This window comes from Muntiacus reevesi, chromosome 19 (genome assembly GCF_963930625.1).
Source record: "Muntiacus reevesi chromosome 19, mMunRee1.1, whole genome shotgun sequence".
NCBI lineage: Eukaryota > Metazoa > Chordata > Mammalia > Artiodactyla > Cervidae > Muntiacus > Muntiacus reevesi.
In genome coordinates this window covers 22,761,211-22,782,415 of record NC_089267.1, presented here as the reverse complement: position 1 = coordinate 22,782,415, position 21,205 = coordinate 22,761,211, and the positions used below count along the sequence as shown (strand labels likewise).

General features: G+C 38.0%; 1 protein-coding gene across 1 annotated transcript in view; it reads left to right on the top strand.

The window, feature by feature from the left end:
* The window catches only part of RSPO3 (R-spondin 3), a 93,640-nt gene extending 88,325 nt beyond the window's left edge, over positions 1–5,315 (top strand). The window contains exon 5 of the mRNA XM_065911673.1: positions 3,398–5,315. Coding sequence (XP_065767745.1) covers positions 3,398–3,585 — 188 coding nt within the window. The 3' untranslated portion in view covers positions 3,586–5,315. The remainder of the gene's footprint in view (positions 1–3,397) is intronic.
* The last annotated feature ends 15,890 nt before the right edge of the window (positions 5,316–21,205 follow it).

Genomic DNA, 21,205 nt, shown 5'->3' with positions numbered 1-21,205 from the left:
AGAATAGTGGAATTCATCAATACGACTAGTCAGCCCTAGACGTAATGGTCAACTCTAATATTTTTTGTTCTCTACATATCCCAAGTAATTTGCCTGACATTTGATTTACGTGGTCTGAATTCTTATTTTTGTTTACTCTCCTTTTAAAGTCCAAACTTTGGAGATTTTTATGTTGAGCCCAACAAGGCAAGTTTTCACAAAGTAACTGGAAGACTTTATAAATATAGTCTCAGACAAAGCTAGTTGTGGCATAAAATCCAAGGAGACTGTGTTGGCTGAGCATACATATACAGTATTAATAATGTTGGTTCCTAGAATTCCATAACCAGAGCTCAAGAAAAGGAAAGCCAAACCACTGAATTCAATATTTGCAGCCTATTTTAGGACGTGAAAATATTTTGGTTCTCCCATGCAAATAATTTCTCGAAAATATTTTTGTTCAAAATGACTTTTTGTAGACTGAAACTAATTTCAGATTCTGCATGACTCAGTATGTAGGGATACGCCCAATCAGAATTTCTTCCACACCCAGGTATACTTGGTTCTTAGTTTTCACTTACTGTATTGATTTGAATCAGTAATTTTTTACTGGGATGTGTGTTAATGGATATTGCTAAACCATGCCCTCAAAATTACTTTACGATGTAGGTTGTATGTGTAAAATGTTAACATAATAATAAAATATAGCTAATATACTAATTTGAAATTTAAAAAACAATTCATCTAATTTGGTACCAGACTCATGCACTTTGATCAAATTGCGGACTAAGTCACTTCAGTCGTGTCTGACTCTTTGCCACCCTATGGACTGTAGCAACCTGCCAGGCTCCTCTGTCCATGGGATTCTCCAGGAAAGAACACTGGAGTGGGTTGCCAGGTCATCCTCAGGGGATCTTCCTGACCCAGGGATCAAACCTGCATCTCTTATGTCTCCTGCATTGGCAGGTAGATTCTTTACCACTAGACCACCTGGGAAGCCCACTAATCAAATTACTCTCTCCTAAAACTGCTAATGGTTACCCAAGGCCAATAGAATGAAATTCATTTCTTCACCCTGGCTCCAGTCTTTCACTATGCTTCCTGCATCAAAACCTTTAAAGTTGTATTGACTCCACTTTTTAAAATGTTTCACACTGTGTATCTGAATAAATCTGTGCTTCAAACCCTGTTCAAGGTCAAGATTCTCATGGAATCCTGTATATTTCAATAAATATCTACTCATTTCATTGAAAGAGATAAAGTTCCTGCCCTTGTGGCTAATACCATAGGTTTATTGATAAGTCATAGTCACAGGTACCCCTGCATGTAGATAATTTTCAATAAAAATTACTTTCAACATATAAATATTTGTATTAAAATATAATTATCCTCACCCTTATTTGCATATTTGTTGTGCAAATTAATTCTCTTCTAGTAAATGACACGTAGATGTATCAGTTCAGTTCAGTTCATTTCAATCACTCAGTCGTGTCCGACTCTTTGAGACCCTGTACGTTGCAACATCCCAGGCCTCCCTGTCCATCACCAACTCCCAGAGCTTGCTCAAACTCATGTCCATAGAGTCGGTGATGCCATCCAACCATCTCATCCTCTGCCGTCCCCTTCTCCTCCCACCTTCAATCTTTCCCAGCATCAGGGTCTTTTCCAACAAGTCAGTTCTTCACATCAGGTGGCCAAAGTATTGGAATTTCAGCTTCAGCATCAGTCCTTCCAATGAACACCCAGGACTTATCTCCTTCAGGATGGACTGGTTGGATCTCCTTGCGGTCCAAGGGACTCTCAAGAGCCTTCTCCAACACCACAGTTCAAAAGCATCAATTCTTCGGCACTCAGCTTTCTTTATAGTCCAACTCCCACATCCATACATGACCACTAGAAAAACCATAGCCTTGACTAGATGGACCTTTGTCAGCAAAGTAAATCTCTGCCTTTGTAATAGGCTGTCATAGCTTTTCTTCCAAGGAGCAAGTGTCTTTTAATTTCGTGGCTGCATTCATCATCTGCAGTGATTTTGGAGCCCAAGAAAATAAAGTCTGTCACTGTTTCCTCTGTTTCCCCATCTATTTGCCGTGAAGTGATGGGACTAGATGCCATCATCTTAGTTTTTTGAATGTTGAGTTTTAAGCCATCTTTTTCACTCTCCTGTTTCACTTTCATCAAGAGGCTCTTTAGTTCTTCTTTGCTTTCTGCCATAAGGGTGGTGTCATCTGCATATCTGAGGTTATTGATATTTCTCCCAGCAATCTTGATTCCAGCTTGTCCTTCATCCAGTCCAGCATTTCGCATGATGTACTCTGCATGTAAGTTAAATAAACAGGGTGACAATATACAGCCTTGACATACTCCTTTCCCAATTTGGAACCAGTCTGTTTTTCCATGTCTGGTTTTAACTGTTGCTTCTTGACCTGCATACAGATTTCTCAGGAGGCAGGTCAGGTGGTCTGGTATTCCCATCTCTTGAAGAATTTTCCACGGTTTGTTGTGATACACACAGTCAAAGGCTTTGGCGTAGTCAATAAAGCAAAAGTAGATGTTTTTCCTGGAACTTTCTTGCTTTTTTGATGACCCAGCGGATGTTGGCAATTTGATCTCTTGCCCTTTCTAAATCCAGCTTGAACATCTGGAAGTTCATGGTTCATGTACTGTTGAAGCGTGGCTTGGAGAATTTTGAGCATTACTTTGCTAGCATCTGAGATGAATACAAATATGCAGTAGTTTTAACCTTTTTTGACATTGCCTTTCTTTGGGACAGAATGCAAATCAGTAACTGCTACTTGGAAAATTTTGAAAACAAAATAGAACCTTTTGTATGTAGGAGTCAGATAACATATACACATCAGTAAGTTTCTTGAAAGAAAGGATTAATTGCTGTCTTGTCTGACCCTTTGAGACCCCATAGAGTGTAGCCCACCATGCTCTTCTAGCCATGGAATTCTCCAGGCAAGAATACTGGAGTGGGTTGCCATTCCCTTCTCCAGGGGATCTTCCTGACCTAGGGATGAAACCTGGGTCTTCTGTATTGCAAACAGATTCTTTCCCATCTGAACCACCAGAAATCTATTTGAAAATTTATATTAATTATCCATCAATAGCTATCATGTAAAATTATACTCATACCAAACTTACAGCAATAGAACCTTCTGGAATTCAGAACTGTCAAATATTAATTGCTTCATCATACGTTGCATGTGTTTCACGTTTGCATTGCTTAAAGTATAGCACAATAGCCTACATAAAATTGAATGTATGATTGAATGAATGATTTAAATAGTAGATAATTTCATATCTATGGGCCTGGTATGCAACCTAAGAGAAATTCAACTTGCCTTTAAAAACTTTGAAAACTGCAATTGAACATGACTGAATGCTTTTTAAAAGGTGTCTCCTTTCATTTCAGGAAGAAAAGGAAGGGAGAGAAAAAGAAAAAAACCTAATAAAGAAGAAAGTAAAGATGCAATACCTGATAACAAAGGTCTGGAGCCCAGCAGGGAAACTCCAGAGCAACGAGAAAACAAACAGCAGCAGAAGAAACGAAAGGTCCAAGATAAACAGCAGAAATCGGTATCCGTCAGCACTGTACATTAGAAGGTCCCGTGAGATTGTCGTAAACTCGTAATGCTGCTATCTCCACCAGATGCCCAGGACAGGTGCTCCAGCCATTAGGACCACAAACGGACAACGTGTCAGTTACTGCTCAGTCTAAACAACATTCCAGATAGTTGCTATATTCTTCATACAAGCGTAGTTAACAACAAAGAGCCAAAAGATCAAAGAAGGGATGCTTTTGAATGGTTCTCTTATGTGCTTCTGTGCATTTTTAAGAGACAAGAAATTTTGTACATAATCATCAGTAGGCTAGAAGCTGTAACAACCTAATGATGACAGCTGGAGAAGCAACATCTTCTCCCTATAAAAACATGTTTTCAAGCTATTGTTTAAAGAAGCAAATGATAGTTCTGCAAACTCACAAGATGCTGTGTCCCTTCAAAAGACACCAGAGATCAGAGGAGAGAAACACCTTTCAAAGGACAGTGTTCTTTTGTGCAGGAAATCTAGGGAGTGCTCAGATATTAAGGCCTGGCATTTGGAATCATAGGAATTATCACCACGGAAACAACTGTTTTAAGCTTGGTTCTCTTGCCCTCATTTGTCCTTCTGCAAGAAGCATAAGAGTGCACATATTTTCAGAATTAATATACTGTATGGGATTGGAGGAAGGCAAAATGTGGAAGAAACCATAGAGCTGGAGATGATTTTTGTGCTTTACAAAACTGTGAAGGGTTGTGATTACCTAGAACAGGTCTCCAGTCTATGTCCGCACTGTGTGATTCAGCCTCTGCTACCCCTTGGGTTATATGTCTGTAAACATGTACCTGTAACTTACTTCCAAAAACAAAATCATACTTATTAGAAGAAAATTCTGATTTCATAGAAAACAAAAACTAGAGCAAGGAAAATATAACATGTTTGCAAAGTCGTGTGTTTTCTTTCTCTCTCAACTGGGAGGGGGAAAAACAATCTTCTTACCTGCTTAATTGTCCACATGGAACTAAAAGGGATACTACTTTCTAACAAAGTGTATCTAATAGGGGGGAAGGCCACCACAATAAATATATTTGTTGATAGTTTTTAAAGTTTTGTTCATTTTATTGTTTTATTAAAAAGTTGTTACTCTTAGAGACTCCTGAATTAGGAAGGAGGATTGTGTATCCTATGGAATTCAGAACATATTGCATTTCTCAGTGTTTGCTTTTGGAGTCCAGCCTTATCTGAGCTGATGGAAATTTACATATAAAGTATTAGAAGATATTTATCCCATTTTTTTAATTGTGATTAAAAAATTCTGGTTATAGATGCAGGGACCTCCCTAAATGATTTCATCACTCCCCCTTCTTTGCTTCGAAATTTGTATCTTTTCTTGCATGTTGCGTTCCTCCAGCATCTTGAACATTTGGCCTTTTCTTCTGCATGTTTTTTCACTCTCTAGATCTCTTTGGGGAACTGAAGTCACCCTATCTGGAGGCTTCACCAGTGTTTCAGAAAGGCCACAGCCAGCCTGGGGCAAGAGGAGACAGGTGCCACAGAATCCCCTGACCCACCATAACCTTCCTGTTGCAACGGAAGGACACACAGCTATCCTGTCCACCAGTCTTCCTAGCCCTCTAAAGAGCACTGCTTTCTGAAGAGCTGGCAATGAGTCTGGTTTCTAGCTGCCAATTTCTGGTCATTCTTTCCCTACAAACTGTACTCTTCATGCAGATTGTTTGCCTTAATTCTCTTTTCCTCTTCCAAGACATAAAATTTTTGAGTGATGTGTTCCTGCTTCTTATTCTGAATTTTCTTTTCTTGTCCACGTGAAATGTGTTATGTATAAAAATAATCCTATCTTCAACTACAGTTTATATCACCAAGGAGAAACAAACATTTTCCCTACAGAGTTGTCTTAGGAGGAAGTATAGTCCCATCTTCTAGACCTTAGAGATGGTTTCTATCACCATCTTTGTCCTCAGTCTTACCTAGTCAAGCCTATGTGGCCAAATAATTTTTGTGTATTTTCTATGTTTATCATTGTCTTCATCCTTTCAACAAGCAATGACTGAGAAGGTCTACACCTGCATATGCAATGCGGAAAAAAGGTTAAATAAACCGGGACACAACAACTGTGGCAAATGATTATCATGTCTTCCCAGGTGTTTTGACTCCAGACTTTTACTCTCTGGTCCCCCAGACAATGGCAGATAATCTAAATCCCTGATGCAGCACATAATTACAAGTAGAATTATTACAAAGGAAAAAGAAATGAAAACCAGCATTAATAGTCACATATTGGGTGAAATGTAAGTGAAGTCAAAGAAAACATCCTTTTTTTTAAAAAAAAAACATCCATTTTAACTGCAGTTCTTAATCCACATGTAATTAGATCTTTAAGCACATGAAATCATTATCATCTTCAAACTAGCAGCCTAGTCAACTTTGGGAAAATCTGTTTGACATCTGATAAAATTCCTATACTAGTCACTGAAGGCATTTATGTTAGTTCAAGGTGATGTCCCTAATAACTTCTCATTAGTGACAGTGTCTTTCTGGGTTCCCCAACTTTGCTTTTCCAAAAAGTGGAAGTGTACAGGCTCTTAGATGAGAATTAGAAGTTTCACCACTCAATATAATAATTATTCTGTACATAATAAATATCCAGAAAAACAATCCCACAAGCCACACATATGGATCAATTTTTATCTTGAGTAACATGTGATATTATCCATATGTGTGCTTAGTCCTTGAAATTATTACATTAACTTCTTATTCCTTGAAATTACTACATTAATTTCAAGGAATAAGTAATTCCTTGAAATTGTTACATTAACTTCCAGGAGTAAGTATTTCCTTGAAATTATTACACTAATTTCAAGGAATAAGTAATTCCTTGATGTAGTAATTTCAAGGAATAAGTATATCTGTGGGATTCAGTGGAAATGAAATGAATATTAGTAACCAAAATGTAAACACAGGTTTTGTCTTAGACCTTGTTAAAGTTAAGAAATCACATATTCTTAAAAGTAAGCTTTTTTTTTTTTTAATAAATGAACATAAAGACACTGAGGAACTGACTAGACTCTATCTCAGTCCAGCTGCAACTATTTATGGGCAAATTAGTGGGAGACAAGGCCTCTTTCTCGGAGAAGGCAATGGCACCCGACTCCAGTACTCTTGCCTGGAAAATTCCATGGACGGAGGAGGCTGGTGGGCTGCAGCCCAAGAGTCGCCAAGAGTCAGACATGACTGAGCGACTTCACTTTCAATTTTCACTTCCACGCATTGGAGAAGGAAATGACAACCCAACTCCAGTGTTCTTGCCTGGAGAATCCCAGGGACGGGGGAGCCTGGTGGGCCGCCGTCTATGGGGTCACACAGAGTCGGACACGACTGAAGCCACTTAGCAGCAGCAGCAGCAGCAGCAAGGCCTCTTTCTAAAGTTGATATGTTACTTCTTGTAATACAGAGTTAGTATGGAAGCCAATATAAATTCATCCTCCACTAAAGAATAAGATTATATAAAGATGGTGGTTGGATCAACTGGGACTTTTTCTGTTGCAAACAATAACACTTCACCTGTTTTTTTAACCTGTTTATTTTTAATTGAAGCATAATTGCCTAACAGTATTGTGTTGGTTTCTACCAAACATCAACATGAATCAGCCACAGGTTTCCCATGTCCCCTCCCATTCTTACCTCCCTCCCCAATTAGGTTGTTACCAACCTACTTACCAACCCCTCCAGGTTGTTCCCAAACCACTAACTTAGTATATGTGTTATCATTTTTATTATATTCCTGTTTCTGGATCTATTAGAAAAATGAAACAAAACCCCAAAATTGTCTGTACCTCCTTCATGCTAACCAGTTATCCTTTGACTAAATTATATTATGTAATTATCTCCAAAGCACAGTGAGCAGGTTATTGATATATTTGCTGTTAAACTGAGGAAACTGAAGCACAGAGAAGCACCCAGAGTCACAGAACCAGTAATCAGTAAGCCTGGAAGTCACTTCAGCTCTGCCTTGCTCCTTCCCCTACCTCATAACTCTTTGGAATTCCCTGATGATACAGTGGTTAAGACTGCATGCTTCCACTGCTGGGAGCGTGTGTTCAATCTCTAAATCAGGGAAGTTGCACGTGCTGTACAATGTGACCAAAAAAAACAACAACAAAAACAAATGTTTATTCTTCATTCCAAAGAAGTCCATAAATGTATTATGAGAGTATTTTCTTGTGATCTGAACTAGTAGCTCATAAAGAAGCAGCAGAGAAGTCAAATCACAGAAGCCTTGGCCCAGGATAAGACTCAACTCTGAATCTGAACTCAAGTGTGACTATATGTATGAGTGTGTGTTGGGGGTGGGGGGTGGGATGGGGGCTCCAAAGAGTCTATGGGCTGGCTAGTAGGAGATTTGATGGGAAGATTCAAGTGTGCTCAGAGGGAAATGGAAAAATGAGAATTACGTGCCCTCAGAAAAAGACCGGCAGTCATATACAAAAGGAATGGCAAGTATGGCTCCTTGGGAAAGTCCTGGATTGCTATAGCTGTTCTTTATTACTGTGTACTGACTCTCAATCCAGTTCTCTTCCAGTGTAAGCAGGATATTGGCCAATTCTGGTATCTTTCCCTTGAGTCCTTGTCAAGGGTTAAAATGACATGGAAGAAGCATCAGCAGGTCTTTTTCACTACTGGAACTGCCAAAACAACTTCCTTCAGATAACTCCTCACTTTCTCCTAGCTACTTCAGACATTCAGTGTCCTTGTTTCAGTTGCCACATGTCTTTTCTTGCCCATCCTGCCTCTCCAGTATTTCAAAGAGCAGCATATCCATCATATGAGCAGGTTTTAAGAAATGAAGAAATGAATGGAGGAAAGTAAAGATGGAGGTCAAAAGAGTATCCATAGCTTTATTCATAGTCATTGTTTATTTATTTGTTTATTTATTTGGCTGCACCAAGTCTGCTGCATCTAGGATCTAGTCACCTGACCAGGGATCAAACCCAGGTCCCCTGAACTGAGAGGACACTGTCTTAAACACTGGACCACCAGGGAAATTCCCATAGCCATGAAAATTCACTTGTAAGAGAATCTCAACCAGTAAGAATATTTTATTAACTGGAAAACTGGCAGCATGATAATTTCAGAAGACTGAATTTCATGGCCATATATAGTTTTGAAAAATACCTTACACTTCTATATCTACAGTCTGTGCAATGAAAAATAGTATTCAAAATGATATTGAGACAATCAAAAATATTGAATAATCTACTAAAGACTAAGTTTTACTTTTGAAAATAGAAAATTAGCAAATCCTTATTGGAAAAGTTTTTGTACCATTAACATCAGTTACTATTTTAGTTATCCTTATCAAATTTCCATATCACAAGTAAATTTTAAGCAAGAAAGAGTTTTTCAACCCACTTAACAACCCATTAAAATTTTTGCAGAGATGCCTACTTTTACAATAAAATAAGTACTTTGAAATTACAAAGCACAGTAAATATACTAGCTACTACTGTTGCTAGCCAGTCACTAGCTAAAGCAACAGATTGCCTTTCTCCATTCCTCACACTGTGAGACACTGGAGACTATTTTTAAAGGAAATTATCCATATCCCTCCCAAGAAGGGATTAATAAAAGCACTCATTCCTGAGTTGACAGACCCCATATTTGAGAATGCAGCACGCAGTCTTTCCTTCTGGCTTATTTTTCTGTTGGGGCTTCCCTAGTAGCTCAGTCAGTAAAAAATGCCTGGTGTGCAGGAGACCCCAGTTGGATCCCTGGGTCAGGAAGATCCCCTGAAGAAGGAAATGGCAAACCACTCCAGTATCCTTGCCCAGAAAAATCCAATGGAAAGAGGAGCCTGGTGGGAGTCCATGGGGTCACAGAGAGTCAGACACTACTGAGCAACTTTCACTTTCACTCCATTTTTCTTATAGCTGCTGTCATTGGAGCTACATCAAAAATGGGGAAGGGGACACCACTTCATTTTGTAAATTTTGTGGTGCCTAAACACAGTAACATAAGTTCCCACTAAATCTTAATTTTATACTGGAGACGTCTTTGACATTTTTGAGTGCGTTGTTGAGCGTGCTCTCTGTCCCTGGATCATCCACACTCTTGCCAAGTTCCAACCTCCCAAGAGGCAGAAAGTTCTTTAACAGCTCAGTCAACCATCTGACCATGACAGTCTCAAGGTCTGAAAAAAAGAAAATAGAAGAAAACTTATGATTCCAGAAGAATGGGAGCCCTTAGCTTTACTCACTGACAGCTATGTATTACCTCTCTGCTTCTCCCCAAGTGAAAGTGAAAGTTGCTCAGTCATGTCTGACTCTTTGCGACCCCATGGACAGTCCATAGGATGGATTCTCCAGGTCAGATTACCCAAGTGGGTAGCCTATCCCTTCCCCAGCAGATCTTCCCTACCCAGGAGTTGAACCGGGGTCTCTTGCATTGCAGAGCGATTCTTTACCACCTGAGCTATCAGGGAAGCCCTGCTTCTCCCCAAGAACGTTATCCCAAAAAAGAAAAAAAGCCACATTCCTAGCCTTAGGACATGGAGCACTGGGCTCTTCCTGATGTCAATGTCAGTCATCCTGGACTGTAGCCTCTTGCTTTGGTCCTATACTTTGCTTGATTTTTTTTTTTGTTTGTTTGTTGGTTGGTTTTTTTTTTTTTTGATTGGCTAGTTTGAGAAGGGAAAAAAAATGACCTAATGATTTAAAAATTAAGAATAAGTTGGAGAAGAATAAGTTGGAGAAGAAATAGTTTAATAAGTTCCTCTACTCAATGTAAAACTAAGAAAAGACATTATTTTATACTTCTTAAAGCAGTAGTTTAATACAATCAAAACAAAATGAAACTAGGACTTCCCTGGCAGTCCAATGGAGTTATGACTTCGTGCTTCCACTGCAAGGGGCTTGGATTGGATCCCCGGTTGGGGAAGATCCTGCATGCCATGAGTCAAAAAGACACAGTACAAAAATAGAAATAAAAACTAGAAAAAACAAAAATAAAAACACTTGGTATTTAATATCCTAGGGATTGTCTTTATGTGATAACTATTTAGAAGCAGATCCTATTTATCAAGTTTGCCCCTACTCATCTTTTTCCCATAGAAAAAAATGGTTATGACTCATAATAAGAACACACCAAACACTACAGGAAAATAGATTATAGTTTTATCCAAAGCAGCAGTGAGAGTAGTTTATGATTCCAAAAAAGACATAGACAAGCAGAGTCAGTTTAGGAAAGTGAATCATTTTCATGCAAATAGATCCTAACTTTCTTGATTGCCGTCCTAGTCTCCTTTAAATGTTGACATTTTTAGCGTGGAAGGGGGGAAATGAATTATTGTGGTAAACCAATATTTCCACTTGTTGACTGTGGAATATTTAAAGCATAGCTTAATATGCAACATGTGAAAGAAAGGATCAAGAGAATAGAGCTTAATTGGAATCCATATGATCCAATCAAATCCAAAATGCTACTATTTATAGAAAGGAAGAGATCATTAGAATGTGCTATTCCATGTCTCCAGATTTTTCAAATTTATTATGAAAATTATCCTTTCCACATCATCAAAATAGATTGTTTGGTCATAGCCATTGCTCCAGGCTGAAACAATATGAAATTCAGGGTCAGGGCCAATATCAATTTCCTTGCCTCTACCCTTTCCACCCCTCAAAACAACCAGCCAATTAGATAATTTATAAGCAGTTAAATTAACAAAGAATTATTAAAAATTAGTAAGTTTAAAGAGAAATGACTGTAGAAAAGCATCAGTTGTTTCAGGTTTGATATAGTCACCTGTGGGATTGTTCTATAAAACTAGTCAGTAGATGTATCTCCTGTCTTAGTCCATTTGGACTGCCATAACAAAATAACAAAGTCTGGTAGCTTATAAATAACAATTCTGGAGTTTAGAAACTCAAGATGAAGGCACCAGAAGATTTGATATCTAGTTAGGGCCCACTTAGGGCTTCCCTGGTAGCTCAGCTGGTAAAGCATCTGCCAGCAATGCAGGAAACCCCAATTCGATTCCTGGGTCAGAAAGATCCACTGGAGAAGCCATAGGCTACCCACTCCAATATTCTTGGGCTTCCCTGATGGCTCAGCTAGTAAAGAATCTGCCACAATGCAGAAGACCTGTGTTCGATCCCTGGATTGGGAAGAGCCCTTGGAGAAGGGAATGGCTACCCATTCCAGTATTCTGGCCTGGAGAATTCCAGGGACCGTATGTATAGTCCATGGGGTTGCAAAGAGTCGGGCATGACTGAGCGACTTTCACCTCACCTTTGAGGGCCACCTTTCTGATTAATAGATGGCACCTTCTTGTTGGGTCCTCTTGTGGTAGAACAGGCTAAGGATCTCTCTGGAGCCTCTTTTACAGGGGCACCAATTCCAATCATGAGGGCTACATCCACATGACATAATAACCCTATCTCCTAATACCATTACAACAGGCATTAGGATTTCAAGATATGAATTTGGAAGGGGACACATTCAGACCATAGCACCATCCACTTATGAGTCATCATTTAAATGAATAAATAATCAAAAGACAGATTCTGCCATCCTTATTATAAAGCTAATAGCAACAGTACTTTGAGGGACCAATAGGGCTAGCCAATTAGATTTAGTATTTCCATGTGTATAAGTTACATATTCTCTTAAAATTTTTTATCATCTCTAGATAGAAGTTAAAGCTTTATATTATTTTGCAGTAATTGCTCTACCATCTCTAGCATCTGTTGTAAATATTAATGTTTTCCAGCCTGTAAAAATGATAAGAAAACATTATTGCCTTTGTAGTTGTATAACTTTATAAGTTTTGATACCAAAAAAACAAGAAAATTTGAAAATACAGAAGTCTAACTTTGCAAAGAATCAGTTACTTAAGTCTGAAGGAAAATTCTTTATCTATAAAAATCACAACTGAACTACTGAACTAACTAAGGTAACTAAGTACTATTTAAGCAGTGCTTCAAAGGGTTGAAAAAAATAAAATATACCTTTGAGTACCATTTGAAATGGGGAGGTAACCCTTTGTAAGATTATTTTAGACCCTCAAAGAAAAGTGTGTCACTTGAAACATTGTACAACACTCACATATTAAGTCAAAAGTGAATTGAGATAACAAATTCATTGCTAAGTTGCTTCTTAAAGCTTGGAAAGAAACATACTGCTAAAGTAGAGGAAAATAATTAAAAGTGAAATTCCCTATACATTCTAATTTGCAAGACAAAGCTTCAGTTTTACTACAAAGCGCTGCACTGTGGTTCTAAAGACACACCAGCCCTAATCCATAACTGTCCTCAGCGCTTCCCCAGACTTCTTTGGGTACCACGCTCCCAGCTTGGGACTTGCCACTGCCCTCAGCTTGCACTCCCACAAACTCAGTCAGTAGATGTATTTCCTATCTAGACTTCCCAATGGAAAGTCTAAGGAACTCAGGAAAGAAGAGGTAAAGAAAGGCAATCTTTGGGGAAAACATTCCTGTTTTATATCCAAAAAAAGTTCTTTTAATGTTATTCAATATTGTCAAAGTGTCAGTGAAGTAATCACAATGAGAAAAATGAGAACTTTGTTGAACTTTCTCACCCCGGTTTTGCAATTTAATATAGTTTTATTTTGCAACACATAAAGGGGAAAGGATTATAGCATAGTTAAGCACAGGAAGCTTCCCAACCTTGATCCAGCCCTACTGCACACTCATAACCACCTACTGAGCCCCGCAGTCCTCAGCCTGGTTCGAGAAGCACCAGTGATGCTATCCAAACACAATGAACTGCCCTCCAACCGGGTGCCTTGGGAAAATCTCCAGCTCTTCCAGTTTCACCCGGGACTGGAGCCAGATTGTAAGCAAATGTGTGAAGGCCCAGCCACCCCTTCTGCCTTGTGTTTCTTTCATTTCCTGTGCAGGATAATAGCTCCAGGAACTCAGCTTTTCCTCCCAGGGTAAATCACGTAAAACCTACAGGACTGAAAAATAAATAAATAAAAAGAAGGAAAAGAAAAGGAAACTCCAGAACCCTCATAATGAAAGAAATGAAGAGAACACACTGGAAAAAAACAGCCGTCTCCATTCTTTCTAGCACTGGGTAGCTTTAACCCACACCCACGTGGACTGTCTTGACTTCAAGAAGCTGTCTCTCTATAAATAAACTGACCAATGTATCCTTAAAACATAAACGGCTTGGACTGTCATAATAAACACTGCAAAATAAATACCAAATAACATCTGGAAGCAAAGCTTTGGAGGGAACGGGGTGAGAGAGAGTGCTAACTTTCCTTAGTTCTGTTACTAAAGTATGGTCTTCATTTTTAAAATTTGGGGCACATTTTCCATTATTAACCAAACACAAACCCAAGATGTACTGATTTTACTTTAAAATCTCAGATAAGGCAATACTGTCTGTAATTGTGTCTTTGAGCTAATCTTAGTGACATTTTAGCTCTCTTGCTTTCTACTATTTGAAACAGTGTTCAGTAATTAAGCCACTTCATTTAGATATGAAGATGGTTGGTATTTAGCTCTAATTATTATTGGTACTGTTAGACAAGGAAAGTATCCCCTTTTGCCTTAGGAAACTAAAATCTGCACATACTATACTAGGAAAATGCAACATTTTCATCCTAAAGTGCTATTACATTAAATTATTTCTCCTTGCAATGACAAGCAAAAAGACCATGTTCCATCTGCTTCTCATCTGCATCCAACTTGTGGGTAGTGATTCAATTCGGTTAATATTTATAGAGACAGCAACTGGTCAGACACTCTTCCTATGCAAAATCATTACAAAGAATGCTTGAGTCTCTGCTAGTGAATTTAAGGATTACTGTGTACACACTTGCCCCAGAGTCACCTTGCTTATTTAGTGTAATGCTTGCATAAAATTTTTGTAGGTGACATAGAAAGCATGGTACATCCAAAGTCAAAGAAAGAAAAGCACTAGAAATATGTAATTTGTAAGTAAAACTTTATCCCTCAAAAAAATCATCATGCCTATTTTATAGTAAATAATAATAGTCAGTTCAATTATTCCAAGCTTAATACCCTCAATTATTTTTTCTTCCTAGTTCATAAATCTTGATTTTTCAAGATTTTTCATTATTAATAGGATGATAAATATTTCTCAAATAAATACGTAAGGATGTTTAATCTCATGTAAGAGTTTTTCAAAAGTACATTTGCTTCTCTTTTAATAGGGAGTAGAGTTTGGCAAAGGATGTTGCTGAGATACAGTCTAAGGTATCATCTCATCTGCTAACAGTCTGCTCCTGGTGACACATATTTATTCCGTTTTTCACATGTGGCTGAAACTACACCAGCAAAATGGGGAACTCAGTTTTCCTAATAAAAAAAAAAAAAAGATACCATTTGGCTGCATCATGAAACAATCCAAATGTACTTCAGAAGAAACGGCCAAGATGGATTGTTACATGGAATCGCTGGAGAACACTGAGAAATAAGTCATCAGACATTTCATTGCTTTTTTTTCTTTCTTTCTTTTTCTGATTAACCAAAATGCCAGTTTTAGCCAGGCTGCATGAAGGATATTTTATATTCCAGTTTCTTCTATCAGAAACTGTTAAATGTGGGCAGTAGGTCAAATTTACCGAGGCTATAAGTTGCAATATATTTAAGAGACTCTAGCTCAGTTTTGATGATTAACCATTCCCTCTCTTTCAACAAACAAAAATACAGCAAACAAAATAAAGATGCATTCATATTGCAAGTTGCAAGAGGAGCATTTGCTTTCCATTCTACAAGATTTTGAATGTCACAGAGTTAAGCATATTTAAGCAAAAACAAATATCCCGTAGCTCAACAGAAAGGAAGAGGACATCCAACATGGCTGCAGGGGTGGGGCGGTGCGGGCACAGTGTTCGCCATTTTTCCATCTCCCTTCCTCCAGTTCCCTTGACTGACCTGCTCAGTGACTCCTCACTCCTGTTTCTCTCCCAGACAGTAGACCCCCACTCGGCAGCATCATGAAGCACAAAACCCAAATGTGCTACAGAAGAAAAAGCCAAGATGAATAGTTAGATGGAATCATTGGAGGACACTGGGAAATAAGCCTGAGGTTACCTTATGGAGTGAAATTTCACGGAAAGGGCACAGTCTTTGGAGACTCAAAGCGCTGCGACTAAATCCCTTTCTGGCAGACCGTGCAATCTTGGAAAAATAATTGAAGTTCTTTGATTCTCAGTATCCTCTTGTATAAAATGAGTATATTATTCCAGACTATGCAGAATTGTTGTCAGGATTAAAAGAAACATAGTATATGGATTGCAGAAAGATTAATTAAAATTTTTAAAAAGTATATGACTTGCCGGGCACATGGTGGGTACTCTGTAAGTTGTTGCTGTCATCATCAGATCTTTTATGTGTTTTGTTTAAAACACTTAGAATCTCCAAATCGCTCTGAAATGTAAGTTCTTATATGCAAGCATATTTTCTTGCACTTTACTTCATGGCACTTCACAGATAAAGTGGTTTTGACAAGCAAGGTTTGTGACCACCTTGCCTTGTCAGGTGATGGTTAGCATTTTTTAGTAATAACGTTTTTTGTTTTGCTTTGTAGAGATCAGCAATGTGTTTCTAAATATTCTTTTTTAACTTTATTTTTTTATTTAAGGATAGTTGATTTACAATGTTGTAGTTTCAGATGTACAGGAAAATGATTCAGTTATACATATATATATATATATATTCTTTTAAAGATATTTTTCCCTTATGAATTATTACAAAATACTGGGTATGCTTCACTCTACTATACAGTAGGTACTTGCTGGTCATCTATTTCATATATATTAATATGTATACGTTCATCCCAAACAATTAATCCCTCCTTCACTTTCCTCTTTGGCAAACATGTTTGTTTTCTGTTCTGCGGTCCATTTCTGTTTTGTATGTAAGTTCCTTTGTATAATTTTTTTTCAGATTCCACATGTAAGTGATATCATATGATATTTGTGCTTGTATTCAAGTCAGTGCTTGTTTTCAAGTCACTCTCATTTTATTAATAACAGCCACACAACACAAGAGTACTGATGCTGGCCATTCAGATACACAAAAGAGAAGCTGAAAGATGCTTCCTTTAAGTGAAAAGGTGAAAGTTCTCCAGAAGGAAAGAAAAAAAAATGTATGCTGAAGTTGCTAAATTCTATGGTAAGAACAAGTTTTCTATCTGTGAAATTGTGAAGAAGGAAAAAGAAATTCATGCTACTTTTGCTGTCACACCTCGAACTGCAAAAGTTACAGGCACAGTGAGTGATAAGTACTTAGATAAGATTCAAAAAGGCATTAAGTTTGTACAATAAGACCTTCAGAAAGAAAGAAAGAGAAAGATCATATTCATTTAATTTTTATTATAGTATATTATAATTATTTGATTTTATTATAAGTTACCATGGTTAAGCTCTTACTGTGCCTAATGTATAAATTAAACTTTATCATAGGTATGTATATGTAGGAAGAAAAATATAGTATATATAGGATTTGATACTATCTGCAGTTTCAGGCATCCACTGGAGGTCTTGAGATGCACCCTCAATGAATAAGGGGAGACTACTGTAGTTCTTTGACAGTGAAACAGGATAGGAAGGAAGTGATAGAGTCATAGGCCATGAGAAGACTCTGGCATAAAAGAGCATACATATGCTGTTTGCGGAACTCCAAGTTGCTGTTATGTTCTCTGGCAAGAGATGGGCGGTGGGGGGGGGGGGGGTGTGTGGGCAGGGAACAGATGACAAATGGCCTTATTATATGTTATGTGAAAGACTTGTAACTTTATCTTGAAAAGTGATGAGTCTCGGAAAGGTTGTGAGAAGGGCAATGGAATGATTCTATTTGGCTTACAAAGATGCCTTTGGTGACAAAGAAAGGATAGAATTTTTAAAAAGAACAAACAAAAGAAACCACAGATGAGCAGTTCAGTCTCTGAGTCAGGAAGCTCCCCTGGAGTAGAAATGGCAGGCCACTCCAGTATTCTTGCCTAGAAAATTCCATGGACAGAGGAGCCTGGTGGACTACAGTCCATAAAGTCACAGAGTCACATATTACTGAGTGGCTGATTATATGCAATAAAGTTGTGTCACTGAACTCAAAAGTACACAGAACCTGAATTAATGCAGAAAAAAGGTGAAGGAGAGGAGAGAACAGACATCAGACATCATTTGAAAGGAGGAGCCACAAGAGGAAGCTGCCCAGGGAAGTGAATTCATGTGTCTCTTGGTGTGTCTGAGGTTAGTGGTATCACTACACAGAGAACTGACCACAGGCACAAGTGGATTGCCTGCCTGCCTTGTTGATGTTGAAATGTGTGTGGCGTTCAATGGGGATGAACTCAAGGGAGTCTGAAATACAAGTCAGTCCCTTTTAGAGTGTGTAAAATGAAACATCAGATTAGAAGTAATCATCTAATAAATAAACCAGAGGGCATAGGTGAGTGGATCTGAGCAGAATACACTAAAAGAAAAGGAAAAAGACTGAACACACTTAGCAATATTTAAAGTGATCCCCTAGAGGAGGAAATGGCAACCCACTCCAGTATTCTTGCCTGGAGAATCCCATGGACAGAGGAGCCTGACAGGCTGTGGTCCGTAGGGTTGCAAAGAGTTGGACATGACTGAAGGGACTTAGCACACGTGCACAGAGAAAAAGAAAGTCAGACTTAGAGGTTAATAAAGGACAAAGAAAGTGACAACACAGAAAAGTTACAGGCGGGAATCAAAAGAAGGTGTGATGATATCAAATACTACAACAAAATCAATCAAATACTACTACAAAAAGACCCTGTGTTGCCAGGATTTGCCAGAACTTGTTTCCTCAAAATTATACAAACAGAATTCAAACGTCAGTGTGTTTTTTAAATTTTTATTTTATTTATTTATTCATTTTTTGCCACAGGGCATGGCATACGGGAGTTTAGCTCCCCAACCAAGGATAGAACCCATGCACCTGTAGTGGAAGCCAGAAGTCTTAACCATAGGACCACCAGGGAAGCCCCAGATCTGTGTGTTGAGAACAGAATGGGAGCTAGGGAACTGCAGATGGAAAAGAGACAGAGGCAAAGCAGTGGAAAAGCTCTGCTCTAGTAGATGAGAAAGGGAACTCAGGCCAGGACCCACACATAGGCAAGTTATCCTTTCCTTGGATCTGCTTTCCAAGAAAGAAATCAGGTTAGAGCATGTTCACCTGCTAAAGCAAAGGAGAAAAAGGCATTTCCTGACAACAGACAAAAAGTAGAATTATTAACTAACCTGTAATAAAAGTAAAAGTGCAACTTTAAATATTGTAATAAAGCATGGTAGACAAATGGGAATGCAAACAGTGTTTCCAATTTAGCATTCTTCTCCCAACACATCATCCAACTCTCTCTCAAATCCCCATATCACTTCATAATTTTAAGCAAGATTTCTTTTTTTGGTCTTCTCCTTTGTCTCTTTCCCCTTAAAAGAATGTATTTGGTAATGCTATTTCATGTTAACTGCTTTTGCTATCCAAAACTCAATCTGTATTACTGCCCTCCTTAACACTTAGGTCAAGCTTCTCAACTTTTAGGCAATATTGCCTACTCAACATTTTGCCCAAAACTTGTATATACTATATTAACTCCTACTTTTTTGTATGCTACTTTATAAATGAATTACAAGTAAAATAAAAACCGGATATGAGTCTTTTTAAAGATATTAAAGACTGCAAAATATGAAGTTTAATAGTAAAGTATGAAAATATAAAGTATAATGTATTATTAACATCACTTTAAGGTTGACTTATCTCTTCTTTAACCATAAGTCAATGTTTGAATCATGAAGACAAGTGGTTGGCAAGAAAACAAACTGTTCAAATCAACTTATCACTACCTAGGAAAAAATTTTTACAAGGAAATATTTAGTCGGTATACTTTCTATGAAGCATAAATTTTTGGTTTCATAACTGTTTTCCTATTTTCAGATATAGTCAACAGCAGTAGGATGCATACAGTCCTGTTTAATGAAACCAGTTTTATTTTGTTGCAGTTTGTAACTCTTCCACATATTGGCACAGTTTCATCTATTCAATTAAAAATTAGATGTTTTATTCATGTGTTTATTTGCTGATAGGAAGCATCTTGTGCTCAGTATATTCAGCAAAAAATCAGGCTAAATTGTCTCCATTAACTTATTTGATATCTAAAAACAGAAACATAATGTAATGTTTATTGTATAGATCCAGTGATAAATATAGAATTCTAGTTTTCTGCCTGATAGAAACTCAGCTAGCCAGTAAAAATCACATATCTTCACAGTTCCTCCTAAACAAAAAAAGAGAAAAAAATTCTTTCAAGTCTGATTTAAACTTTTTTCTTAAATGTTATATATGCTTTTGAAAAACAACATCAATTATGTTTTATCACATCTTCAAAACCACTCACTTTTAAAAATGTTATTTTCAAAACATATTTTCTGCCATGAGGAACAAATGAAGAATCTGAAGACTACACTAAAGTCATGCATTTATATCCAAATGAATTCTAAAACTACTGTTAAGCTACTGACACAGAAGCAAGAAGACCAGACGTCACACTCAGGGGAGACGGTACAGACACAGACCGCAAGTTCGCCTTATAAAACACACTTTCCCTTTCCTGTGCTGTTTCATGCTTTAGGAGATTTTTTGCTTTCTGTCTGTTTGCTGTTTGCTTTACCTTTTAGAGTTCTTAAAATCATAGATTGGGGAAATTTCTTACACTGTATCTTGAATTTCAAGAGTCTCTCTGGATATTTTCCTGAATAAATTTACAGCTGTCCTGTGAGCTCTGCTCAGTCATATCCAACCTTCTGTGACCCCTTGTACTCTGGCCCCTCTGTCCATGGAATTTTCTAAGCAAGAATACTGGGGTGGGTAGCCTTTTTCTACTTCGAGGGATCTTCCCAACCCAGGGATCGAACCTGGGTCTCTTGAGTCTCTGGCATTGGTAGGTGAATTCTTTACCACTGTGCCACCTGGGAAGCCCATACATTTACAGAAGTGGCTACAATGAGACAGATCCCTATCTAGCTGAGCAGCTTCATGGAAGGAATGTTGATAAAATTTTCTGTGTCAGCCTGCAGTTTCTATGATAGAGCATTGTCCTTCATCCTTTACTGTTATTTCATCTCAATAGCTTGGATGAAGCTAAAGAAAGCATACTTCTGTAAATCTAAAAGAGAGAGAGAGAATGCTGAGAGATATAAATGGTGATTCAGATGAGAAAAGAAACACTGTAAAACAGTCAAACTGGAATGACAGGCTGGGACCAAAAAGATAAAATCGAGAAGAAAAGAAAGCCTAGGCCTACATTAAAGTAAACCACAAAAGAACAAGGGAATTAATAGCCACTGGCATGGAAAAAAGTCAACCCATAGAGGTTTTAGTTGACCACAAGCTTCAAAGGGATTGAGAGCCTGATATGGTACAGAAGGGAGCTAATGAAGGACAATGCCGTGGACCAGCCACCCTCGGGGCTGCTGCTATTTTTACCTAAAGGGCAGGTCCTGGGAATTAGCTAACCTGAGTGTCTGCATACCTGGGTTAGAATGTCTTCAGAGACCTGCGGTTAAATCCCATTATCAGTTAGCTGGGAATCTTGAAAAGTGACAGATGACTTGTGCTCTCAAGCCACTGCCTGCCGCAAGT